The sequence below is a fragment of the Equus quagga genome, chromosome 11, assembly GCF_021613505.1.
Source record: "Equus quagga isolate Etosha38 chromosome 11, UCLA_HA_Equagga_1.0, whole genome shotgun sequence".
Classification (NCBI taxonomy): domain Eukaryota; kingdom Metazoa; phylum Chordata; class Mammalia; order Perissodactyla; family Equidae; genus Equus; species Equus quagga.
Window position 1 is genome coordinate 75701495 of NC_060277.1, and position 12425 is coordinate 75713919.

The 12425-nt window shown below is 36.5% G+C and overlaps 1 protein-coding gene across 4 annotated transcripts in view; it reads left to right on the top strand.

Moving 5' to 3' along the window:
* The window catches only part of NF1 (neurofibromin 1), a 240837-nt gene that overhangs the window by 100327 nt on the left and 128085 nt on the right, over positions 1-12425 (top strand). For all 4 annotated transcript variants that reach the window (XM_046677878.1, XM_046677879.1, XM_046677880.1 and 1 more), the window contains 7 exons: positions 1102-1215; positions 6302-6381; positions 7918-8041; positions 9459-9620; positions 10951-11200; positions 11734-11807; positions 12032-12115. In XM_046677878.1, the coding sequence (XP_046533834.1) occupies positions 1102-1215; positions 6302-6381; positions 7918-8041; positions 9459-9620; positions 10951-11200; positions 11734-11807; positions 12032-12115 (888 nt within the window). The remainder of the gene's footprint in view (positions 1-1101; positions 1216-6301; positions 6382-7917; positions 8042-9458; positions 9621-10950; positions 11201-11733; positions 11808-12031; positions 12116-12425) is intronic.

A 12425-nucleotide genomic window follows, 5' to 3' on the forward strand; every position in this document is an offset into this window, starting at 1 on the left:
CGCACCCAGGATTTGAACTGGTGAAACCCTGGGCCACCAAAACAGAGCGCGCCAACTTAACCACTCAGCCACAGGGCCGGCCCCCAAACATTCCTGAAGTGTAAATAGATGCTTCCCAGTTACAGGAAGCGTTTTAGTCTCTTTAAGTAGGTAGACATTCACATTTATATACACCGCTAATTTGCTTTGCTCAGTACATAATGTTTTCCACAATGAAAAGGACTGAAGTATAGATATCTAGAGCTGTGGATTTAGCCCTGTATGGATTTGGGTAGGTCTTTCGTACTGACCAAGAGGGCTGCAGAGGATAATCGTGCAGTCCTTACCCAATATGCGTGTTCTTTGCCTTGATCACAATCATTTATAAGATCAAAACCAGTAAGTTCCAAACCAGAGGTATATTATTTAGCCAGTGTAGTGTTGCTAAAAAAAAAATTACTTACTCCTATTATTGATATAATTTCTTAATTGAAAAGTAATACCTGGTTTTTGTTTTCTTTTACTTAGGATTTTTTATGGACGTTATTTGCATTAATGAACAAGTCAAGATGTAGATTAAGAGACTCCTTAATAAAAGCGGTTTTGATCTGCTTTTTTTGGTGAGGAAGATTGGCTCTGAGTTAACATCTGTTGCTAATCTTCCTCTTTTTGCCGAGGAAGATTTGTCCTGAGCTAACATCTCTGCCCATCTTTGTCTATTTTATATGTGGGATGCCACCACAGCATGGCTTGATGAGCAGTGTGTAGGTCCACACCTGGGATCCAAACCTGCAAACCCTGGGCTGCCAAAGTGGATTGTGCGAACTTAACCATGACACCACTTTGCAGGCCCTAGTTTTGATTTTTTTAAAAATTCCACAATTATTATTTTTTATTGAGATATAATTCACATACCATAAAATTCACCATTTTAAAGTGCATAATTTACTGATTTTCAGTATATTACAAGATCGTGAGGCTGTCACCACGATCTAATCCTGGAACATTTTCATCACCCCAAAAAGAAACCTAGCACCCATTAGCGGTCATTTTTTGTTCCCTTCTCCCCCCAGCTCCTTTCAAATGATATATTTTTAATTGAGCTTTCTTTTTTCCTTACAGAATCCCAGAAAACAGGGGCCTGAAACCCAAGGCAGTACAGCAGAATTAATTACAGGGCTCGTCCACCTGGTCTCTGAGTCACACATGCCAGAGATTGCTCAGGAAGCAATGGAGGTAGGGAAAAATGAACTCTAAGCACTTGAAGGAAAGGCTGTAACCATGTGCATTCTTGACATTTTTTTGGTGTGGCGTTTCTGTGAGTGATGAATGTCATTTCTGGACAGTTGTTGGAGAGATGTGTTTTTCTGGGAATGGTTACATCTGTGTCTGTGCACTGTTTTGTGGACTCCATGGAGAAGGAAGAGAACTTTACTTGCTTTATATCACATGTAGCAACAACATTGTACAAATTCTTATACTTAATAAAAAAACTCAAAATTTTCTAATTGCAGTTGACTTTTTTGAATTTTTTAATATCTTGAATTGAGATGTAATTCACATACTCATAAAATTTACTGTTTTAAAGTGTGCAATTCAGTTTTTAGTATATGCACAAGGTTATACAGCCATCAACATTGTGTAATCCCAGAATATTTTTGTCACCCCAAAAAGAAACATTGTCACTCTCCATTCTCCTGTCCTCCCAGCCATTGGCAACCACTAGTCTATTTTCTGTCTTTATAGATTTGCTTATGCTAGAAATTTCGTATAAGTAGAATCATATGTGGCCTTTTGTGTAATTTAACGTAATGTTTTCAAGATTTGTCCACATTATATGAATCACTAATTCATTCTTTTTTACTGCCAAATAATATTCCATTGTATGGATATACCACATTTTGTTCATCTATTCATCAGTTGATGGACATTTGTGATTGTTTCTGCTTTGGGGCTATTGTGAACAATGCTGCTATGAAAATTTGTCTAAAAGTTTTTGTGTGGATACCTCTTAGGTATATAGATAGCTAGAAGTGGAATTGCTGGGTCTGGTAACTCTGCTTAACTTGTTGAGGAGCTGCCAACTGTTTTCCAAAGTGACTGCGTTCTTTTATATTCCCACCGGCAATATATGAGGGTTCTGGTATCTCCATATCCTTGCTAACACTTGACATCTGTCTTTTTGATTATAGCCATCCTAGTGGGTATGAATACAGTTGACTTTTTTTAAAAATTATTTTTCTTTTGACTACTTGATCAATATGGTTTTAATTTAAATCAATTTTATTGAGGTTAATTTACATATAATAAAATTATATAGATTTAGAATATTTCTAATCACTCCAGAAAGTTTCCCTTTATCTTTTGCAGTCAGTGTCCCTGCTCTCTGTCCCAGAGACCACTGCTCTGATTTCTATCACTATAGATTAGTTTTGCCAGTTCTATAAGTTCAAATGAACTTTATGAACTATAGACTATGTAGTCCTTTTGTCTGGCTTCCTTCACTCAGCAAGGTTTTGAGATTCATCCATGTTGTTGCATGTGTTAGTTCCTTTTTAAAAATTGTTAATAAGTATTCCATTGATGATTATATCACAGTTTACTCACCCGATAATGGCCACTTAGATGAACATATCCATCACTGCTGAAAGTTGTCTTGTGCTCCTTCGTGTTCCCTCCCTCCCTCTCTCCCCTTATTGCCACCTGCCTGCTCCCCTGCTGTCTCTGCAACCACTGCTCTTCTTTCTGTTACTATAGATACAGATATAGTTTGCATTTTATATAAATGGAATTATAAAGTATATACTCTTTTTGTCTGTCTTCTTTAACTCAGCATGATTATCATGATGTTCATCTATATTGTTGCATGTATCAATAGTTTGTTCCTTTTAATAAAATGTGTTCTTTTTTACTGCTGGATAGTGTTTCATTTTGTGGGTATACTGCAATTTGTTTATCCATTTACTTGTTGGTGGATCATTGTGTTGTTTCTAGTTTTTGGCTATTACAAATAAAACTTCTAGGAACGTGTATGTACAAATCTGTGTGTAGACGTATGCTTTCATTTCTCTTAGATAAATACCTAGCAGTGCAAAAATCTTACTGTGGTCTGTATAAGATACACAGCTTAAATACAAGGACACTGGAAGGTAGATAGTACAAGGACAGGAAAATATGCCATATGAACAGTAACCCAAGAAAGTGGAGTAATATACACATACAGAGTTTAAAGCAAGAAGCATTACTGGAGATAAACAGCGATATCTCATTATTACAAAGGGATCCAGTCCATCTGGAAAATAAAAGTCTATTTGAACCTAATAACAAAGCTTCAAAACATATGAAGCAAAATAAAAAAGAAAGCTTCAAAATATATAAAGTGAAAGGAGAGAGAAAAATCCAGTTGTGGTAGGATACTTGAGCACACTTTTCTCAGCATCTGATAGAGTAAACAAGCCAAAAAAGATAGTAAGGATAGAAGATTTGCATAACGTGATTATCAAATTTGACCTCTTTGACATAGATAGAGCACTACACTCAATACACTTTCTTTTCAAGTGTACATGGAACATTCAGTATATCCTAAGCATGGAGTGAGTCTCAACACGTTCTAAAGGATTGAAATAATTCAGAATTTTTGTGTGTGACTATAGTAGAATTAAGCTAGAAATCAGTAACAAAAACTTTCTGAAGTATAAAATGACTATACTGTGTTTTTATTCGTACTCTGTTAGTAGGAATGTAAATTAGTACAACCACCATTAAAAATTGTTTTGCGGGGGGCCGGCCCAGTTGCGTAGTGGTGAAGTTCACATGCTCTGCTTCGGTGGCCTGGGGTTTGCAGGTTTGGATCCTGGGTGTGGACCTAGCACCACTTGTCAAGCCTTGTTGTGGTGGCATCCTACATAAAATAGAGGAAGACTGGCACAGATGTTAGCTCAGCGACAATCTTCCTCAAGCAAAAAGAGGAAGATTGGCAACAAATGTTAGCTCAGGGCCAATCTTCCTCACACATACAAAAAATAAAATAGTTTGGCAAAATCTACAAAAGCTAACCATATGACCTAGCAGTTCCACTCCTAGGTGTGTATCCAACAGAAATGCATATGTATATTTACCAAAAGACACATACAAAAATGGTAATAACAGCATAATTTGTAATAGCCCAGAACACTGGAAACAACTCAAATGTATCAACAGTAGAATAGATAATTTTGATTGTATTCATTCCACTAATTACAACAATGAAGAAAGAATGATCCACTGCTAAGTGCAAAGTATGGATGAATCTCACAGACATAATATTGATTGAAGACAGCCAAATGCAATAGAGAATATGCTGTATGATTCCCTTTATTTAAGTAAGAAACAGGCAAAAGTAATCTGTCGTGATAGAAGTCAGAACAGTAGCTACCTTTATCAAGGGCTGATGACCACAAGGGAATGTGAAAAAGGCAGAAGTGTTGAGAAAAGAAGTGGTGTTGAGAATGTTGATCTGGGTAATGGTTACATTGGGTATATACATTTGTGAAAATCCATTGAGCTCTCTACTTAAGATTTGCTACTTTATTATTTATACTGTATGCTTCATTTTACCGGAAAGATTTCAGCACTCATTGTTACACTCATTGCTCATATTTTTGTACACTGCTATTGGTCCTATAAATTGGTACATTCCTTGCATTCTTTTTGGAAGGCTATTTGACAGTATTTGGCAGGAGCTGTACGAATATCCTTTTTTTTTGGTCCAAATAGTTCCATTCTGTAATTTTTTGATTCTATTAATGCAATTCAAAAGGAAAAAGCTACACATATATTCTTATGGCTCTTATTTATAATCAGAGAATATTAAGAGAATTTAAAATATTCACTATTAAGAGAATGGATGAGTATTCAATGACAAGACAATGATATTTCAACTTTGTGAACTGTTAAACATCCGTTAAAACATATGCAGTTCACATAGCAATACGGAAAAATATTTATGAAGTGTCAGATGAGTATACTCTGTTTACAGCCTTGTTAAAATATATGTGGAAAATTAAAAAATGGAAGAGCACATGAAAAGGAAAACAATCATTAAGATAGGGAAAAGGTTAACACATTTCCTGTCAATATTTTAAAAAATGTTTTTTCAAACAAAAATATAGAGAATTTGCCACTTAAAGTGTCAGTAAATTATACTAAATTTTTGCACAAGTGATGAAATTGAATGTAAATTTGTACTGTTTTTTCTTGATATGAAAGTTATAAACTATATAATTTTTAAAGATTCTCACAATGAATTGCAGTTTTCACTAAATATCTAAAAGTAATTACAGTAAAAGTGTGTGGAATAAGATAAACGTTATAAGTCTTGGAGTTATGAAGCGGTTCAGGGTTCGATATCTGCATACCTTTTCCTAATCTGAGGCAGATTATCAGTGCAGCTGTTTGCAGTTTATGCGTTTGATTTGGTTTTAAGAGAAGAAGAAATCAGTTCTCATTATTTGTTCCAAACAGCGTTTCATTGAGGTTTTAATAAAAAGCTTTAAAGGGGAGTAAAGAATCGCCAAATATGCTGACCAAGGACTGAGAGGAATGTGTGGAGCTCACCAGGGCGCCTCTCGGGGGGAAGCATGTGGAAATGGAGTTAGGGTACGGTCAGTTTGAAGGAAGAGTGTAGTTTTATTTTTTATGTCTTTGATAGCTTTAATTTGTTTAATAATAGTATTTTTGTATGTTAGTTGTATATTTTAAATAAATTACTTAATTCCTGTTAATATTCTGTGGGCTGAATTCCAATTTCAATTCTATGGCCAATTGAAATGTTTTAGGATGAATAATATGCTACGAAATTCAAAGTCTACTTTGCTTCCCTCTCTCATTTTTGAAAAACAGTCTGTCTTTTCTGTTCTAAAAGAATTCATGGCAAGCAAGATAACTTCTACTTTATCTTTTGGCCTAGAAGTATTGTCGTGTGTGTTAATTTTGGCGAGCTCTCTTTACCTGAGGATTAATTTTGTGTCCCATAGAGTTCTTTGATACTTAGTGAAATTGTTTTGTGTCTTAAAGCGATTTTTGCATGTATAGATTCCTATTCTGAATTCATCAGTCATTTAACTTTATGCATGTAAAGTAATAATGATAGGAATAGCGTAGCTTCCTTCTCTATATATTATCTCCTAGAGATTTGGGTTCGTCAGAGTTTTCCTCTTTTGCCTAGTGCTGTATATTGAGGCTACAATTAAGTAGCTCAGTTTGTTAGCATTTGTAAAATAAATCCTCCAGTGTTAAGCTTACAAAAACTTGTTAAGTCTTCTCTCTCTCTCTTACAATTCAGGCTCTGCTGGTGCTTCATCAGTTAGACAGCATCGATTTGTGGAATCCTGATGCTCCTGTGGAAACATTTTGGGAAATTAGGTATATGTACTTTTATTTTGTAATTCTATTTAAGATTTTATTTCGTATTTAATTTTTGTCTTTAAATATTAACTCTGTGGTACTTGGTTCATTGTCAAACTTTATTCACTTATACCTTCAGAGGTTTAGATTTTATTTGACTTGAAATTATTAATTAGACTATTTCTTGTTTTAACTGTAAGAACAGTGTCACAGCAATTTAGAAAATAAATTTTTACAAATTGTGCTAAATTTTATTACCCAACCATAAGTACTGTTATTTGCTGTAGTCCCTTCTGTTTCAGATTTCTATGTAGTTACAACTGTGTTTTAAGTTGATTTTTAAAGTTATAAGCTTAGAGTGTTAAAATTTTGTCAGTATTTTATTTCAGTTTTTTAACTTTGATCTTTTATAAATTTTCCGTAATACCTGTGTTTTTGATGAATAGATTAATAACGAATATATGCTTAGAAGGCAAAAATATATACAGAATTTTTTATTTCCTAGGTTATATAGATTCTTACCTTTTAATGAGCACAAAGGCAACGCATTGAGGAAAATGTACATGTGTAAGCCTCAGGTTTTGTCATTGTCTTATCACAAGAGTGGGTGTACTAAGTCACTTGGTGGCTGAGTTAGCTCCCAGACTCTAGAGCAGTGCTCTCCTATAGTAACGTGAGCCACGTATGTAATGTAAAATTTTCTAGTTGCCACGTTAAAAAGTAAAAAAGAAACAGGTAAAATTAATTTTAATAATATATTTTTCAACCCACTGTATATATCTAGAATATTATTTCAACATGTAATCAATGTAAAAGTTATTAATGAGATATTTTACATTCTTTTTTTCATGAAGTCTTCGAAATTTGGTGTTTATTTCACACTTTCGGCACATCTCACTTTGGACAAGCCGTGTGCTGTCAGTGCTGGGCAGTCGCGTGTGGCTGGCTGGTGGCCGCCCTGTTGGACAGTGCAGCTCTAGAGTAGGGGTCAGCAAACTTGGCCTCTGAAGGGCCAGGTAGTAAATATTTTAGGCTTTGTGGGTCAGATAGTCTCTATCATCACTATTCATCCTGCCATTGGAGCAGGAAGGCCGCCAAAGACAATATGTAAAGGAATGGGGGTGGCTGTGTTCCACAACAATTTGTTTACAAAAGCACATGCTGGGCTGGATTTGGCCTGCAGGCAGTTGTTCACAGACCCTTGTTCGAGAGCACTGGGTTTACATACAGTCTATGCTGTGCACGTGGTCTGTCATTTTTTCTAGTCCTCTGCAAGGATGAGATGCATGGATGAAACAGTTGGGAGTTTGGGGAATAGGGGGCTTAGAAGTACTTGCTTTTTTTCTTTTTTTTCTTATATAATCTGAGACTTATTTCCTTTGATTATCGTGCTGTTAACATTTTGATAACCATTTCTGTAAAACAAATCCTAGAAGGAAAAATAAAATCCAAACTTGTGTCCATTATGAGAGAATGCCCTTCTTATGTACTGATTATATCTGTTTAGGTTAATTATTGACAAAACTGGTAACAATGAACTTTATGTCACTGCAGCTCACAAATGCTTTTTTACATCTGCAAGAAGTTAACTAGCCAGCAAATGCTTAGTAGCACAGAAATTCTCAAATGGTTGCGGGAAATTTTGATCTGCAGGAATAAATTTCTTCTTAAAAATAAGGTAAGCAAAATGACGTCTTTAGAAATGGAAGAATATTTGGAATGGTAATGGAAAGAGATATAAGGAAGTGTTTATTAGCCAGATTTAGTCCTATCTCAAGTCTTTCCTCTTACAAAGTCCTCAAGGGAAATATATGTGCAGAGGACTATGGCTGACAAATCAACATTTTAAAAATTATTCTGCAGCTTTGGCCTTAAAAGCTGCAATCCTTATAAATTCGAGTTGAGTTAAGCAGGACCCTATGGGGCATGCCTCAGAGGAGACGGGGCTGCTATAACCAAAGTAGATTGAGGAGAATATTCTGTCTTCAAGTTCATATATAAGACTTGGATGCTATGGCTAGGCTAGTCCAGAGAATATTATCTATCAAGAGGCTGAGGGGAAGAGGTTGAGGGTCCTCAGTCTAGGTTTATTTATATTCCTACTGTAAAGCTTTCACCTCTTGAAAATATCAAGAATTTTCTTCCTTATGGTCATGTGAAAAGTTTTGATTCTGAACCATTGAAGCGTGGTGATGAGGTTTGGGAGGATAGAGAAGAACCTTAAATTTCTTTTAACATAAAGTTTCTATAATGACTCAATTAAAAAATTCTGTTATGGCATAGTTTTAGGAGTACTTGATTCATGAATTTTTGTTCATGTCTAGAATCATAGCTACAAGAAATCTTAAATGTATCAGACTCATATGCTTTTCAGCATACCTTCCGCATATGCTTTTCAGGGTACCATGCAGCTTGGTAAATTTTCTTTGTTTAGAAATAGGCTACTGGTGAGTTGGGTTTATTCACATCTGGCTTATTTTAGTGTGTTAATACAGTGGAATTTGGCATTGTTTCAAAGATAAGAGATTAGACTTCAGAGTTTCATGCCCTTGCCTGTGGTATAATTGTCCAGGGAACAAGCATTAGTAATCCAGTAATGAATCTGTAGTTCTCCGGTCAGTAAAGTCACTCTTGTAACATACTTGGCCTATATAGGAGTGTTAATTACTGGTCCAAAGGAACTTAATCTGAGAAGAGTCAACTTCTGATTATCCTGACATGGTGTGGGATAAAATCTTATGAGAGAAAATCTTTTGTCATTTATAATCGACTGAGAAGTACATTATATTTTTCATACAGTAGATTTATGTTGTTGACATTTTACTTGTGCCCATGTTAGATCTAGAAGTGTTAATTTACATTTCTAGAATCTGTTGTTTCTGATGAGTTGAAGAGTGGGAAGCTGAGAATTTTCAAAGACATTGAGCAAATATTACTTGTACTACTGGGTTTCTAGTGAAGGTTCCTCAAGGTGAGGGATAGGAGTTGGGAGGGCAGTTTTCCAGCATAGTCTCAAACAGAAGACAAGTCATATTAAGTATTTATTTCTTTTAGTGATCAGTGCTTTGGAAAGGCTTACGTATTTTTCTTTCTAGCAGGCAGATAGGAGTTCCTGTCACTTTCTCTTCCTTTATGGGGTAGGATGTGATGTTCCTTCCAGTGGAAATACCAGTCAAATGTCCATGGATCATGAAGAGTTATTACGTACTTATACTCCTGGAGCCTCTCTCCGGAAGGGAAAAGGAAACTCATCCATGGTAGACAGCTTCTTTTGTGGTTCTCCTGTGTCGTCATCTGTGCTCTGTGTTTTTTCTGAATGAACCTTGGTAAATTTCAACTAGGTAATAGAACGTGGTAAAGAACTGCTTAGATGAACCTCAGGCAAGTTCCTAGCATCGCTGTGACTCAGTTCCTCAACTTTAAAATGGAGATAGTAATAATTCCTGCCACAGAATTGGTGTGAGGATTGAATGAGATCATTTGTAAACAGCACTGAGTATTTGACACTTAGAATTTTTTTTTGCTTTTTCTCCCCAAAGTCCCCCAGTACATACTTGTATATTTTAGTTGTGGGTTCTTCTAGTTGTGGCATGTGGGACACCACCTCAGCATGGCTGGATAAGTGGTGCCATGTCCGCACCCAGGATCCAAACAGGCGACACCCTGGGCCACTGAAGCGGAGCACGAGAACCTAACCACTCGGCCACGGGGCGGCCCCTGATAGCTATAATTATTATAAACCTCTACTCCATAAGAGAGACCATTCCTACCCTAGAGTTTAAACGTTGTACCAACTAACAAAAGTACAGAGTTACTGGAAGGAGAACATTTTGCATGATGTTACAGATGAGTGTTTCTGTGGGTTTTGTTTGTGTGCAGAGTTCCTTTTACAAATAGATCATACAAGTGAAAATATCAAATCATTACAGAAGAGTTTCTTTTCCTGATCAAAGTTTTTTTTAACCTTAATTTTCAATATAACCTTCTGTTGAACAAAATAACTAAGCACTGTGGTGTTTACTATTGTATACTTTGCCTGCAGAATTTCATTTGTTTTGGAAATGAGGATTTCTCTATTTCACATTTTGGGAATATGTAATCCAGAATCAAGTATATCTTCTACAGCAATGTTTAGTTCTTGTTTGTGCCCTCATTTCAGTCAGTGCTGCAGTGTACTTATTTTATTTCTTCCCTGCAGTAGGTAGATAGAATTTCCTGTTCCTTCCTCTTCCTGTGTCGTTCATAGTTGACTGGGAAGTGCATTGTCTTTTTCATCCAGCAGATTTATGTTGTGAGTGTTTTACTTGCGTCCATGTTAGACTTAATCTACATTTCTGGAATCTGGAATAGAATAATGTATATTCGATTTGAAATTGGATAGATGATAGCATTATGTTGGTTCAAATAATCTCATTTCTCCTTCAGACAAGATATTTTGGGGTTTGAAAATTTCTATCATGATTAAAGGGGAAAGCTCTTGTGGGTTAATGTATACAGATAAGTATGGTACACAGTTTGTTGCATTGTGGGGTTTTGTAAATAAATTACCTAAGTTGCACATATGTGCCTCCCACCTCTGACTCCCAGGATAGTGCGGCAGGGTGCAGTGGAACGCCGCCGATATGCCGGCAAGCCCAGACCAAACTGGAAGTGGCCCTGTACATGTTTCTGTGGAGCCCTGACACCGAAGCTGTTCTGGTTGCCATGTCCTGTTTCCGCCACCTCTGTGAGGAAGCGGATATCCGGTGTGGGGTGGACGAAGTATCGGTGCACAACTTCTTGCCGAACTATAACACATTCATGGAATTTGCATCTGTCAGCAATATGATGTCAACAGGTAAATGTGGACTTTTTTTCGCTCAGTCTGCCTTGCATGACATGACATCTGATTGTGCTAGGAATGTAGGAATGTATTAAAGATTAGTACTGCTTTGTAAGTTTACAGGGCTAATTCCAATAGCTCACCTGAAAACCTTTTCCACACAAGGTAGGGTGAAAATAAATAGCGTTTGAAAGAAATTAACTTCTCCCTGAGTTTTAATAGGCTGTACATTTGTTTAAAACTAGCAGTATAAATTGCTCTCAGTTGTAGATTATATAATTTGCTCTGCCTGAATTGTGTATAGTGAAGTTTTAAACACATTGGCATGTGTTTTGAGTAAATATTGGTGGGATAGCTATTTTATGCTGTGGACCTTGTGGAGTTCAAGTTAAACACCTTTTCTGTGAGGCTGTTACAGTGGTGCTCAGCTTTTTCATTTGCAGCGTTCATTCCCCTCCTACTCTGCCTTTGGGTTGGTCTTGCCAGGTCCTCTGCTGGGATGCAGGGCTCTGAGTGCAATAAGTTGATTTGCTGTTGTCTTTGCTTAGGAAGAGCAGCACTTCAGAAAAGAGTGATGGCACTACTGAGGCGCATTGAACATCCCACTGCAGGAAACACTGAGGTATGCCCCTAGGAGCAGAAAAACAGCCCTCCCAGGCCCCCACCCTCAGTTTTAGAAGCCTCGTATTATGTGTATGTGACCAGGAATAGCTTTGGAAGCAAATGTGAGATGTGCACGTCTTACAAGTAGGATAATATGCACCAAGCTTGAGACCTGTCTATTACTGATTAATTTTTACCTCTAGGTTTAAAGTTGCTTTCAAATGGTAATTGCTTTCATTTTAGGCTTGGGAAGATACGCATGCAAAGTGGGAACAAGCTACAAAACTAATCCTCAACTATCCAAAAGCCAAAATGGAAGATGGCCAGGTGAGTTTGTAAAGTTGATTTTTTTCTGTTATTGATCTGGTAAACATGTACTTCAATTCAGTAATCTTTTGTGAGTCACTCTTAGTATAACAAGTAGATAGTTGTCTTAAGACTGATATTTAGTTCTGGTTCATCTAAACCTGCACTGACTAATATGGTAGCTACCAGCCACATGTGACTACTTAAATTAAAATTGAACTATAATAAAATTAAATATGATTAAAATTCAGTTTTGAGTCACACAGTAGCTACATTTTAAGGACTCCCTGGCCGTGTGTGGCAGTGAGCTGCTCTGTTGGGCCGCACAGAT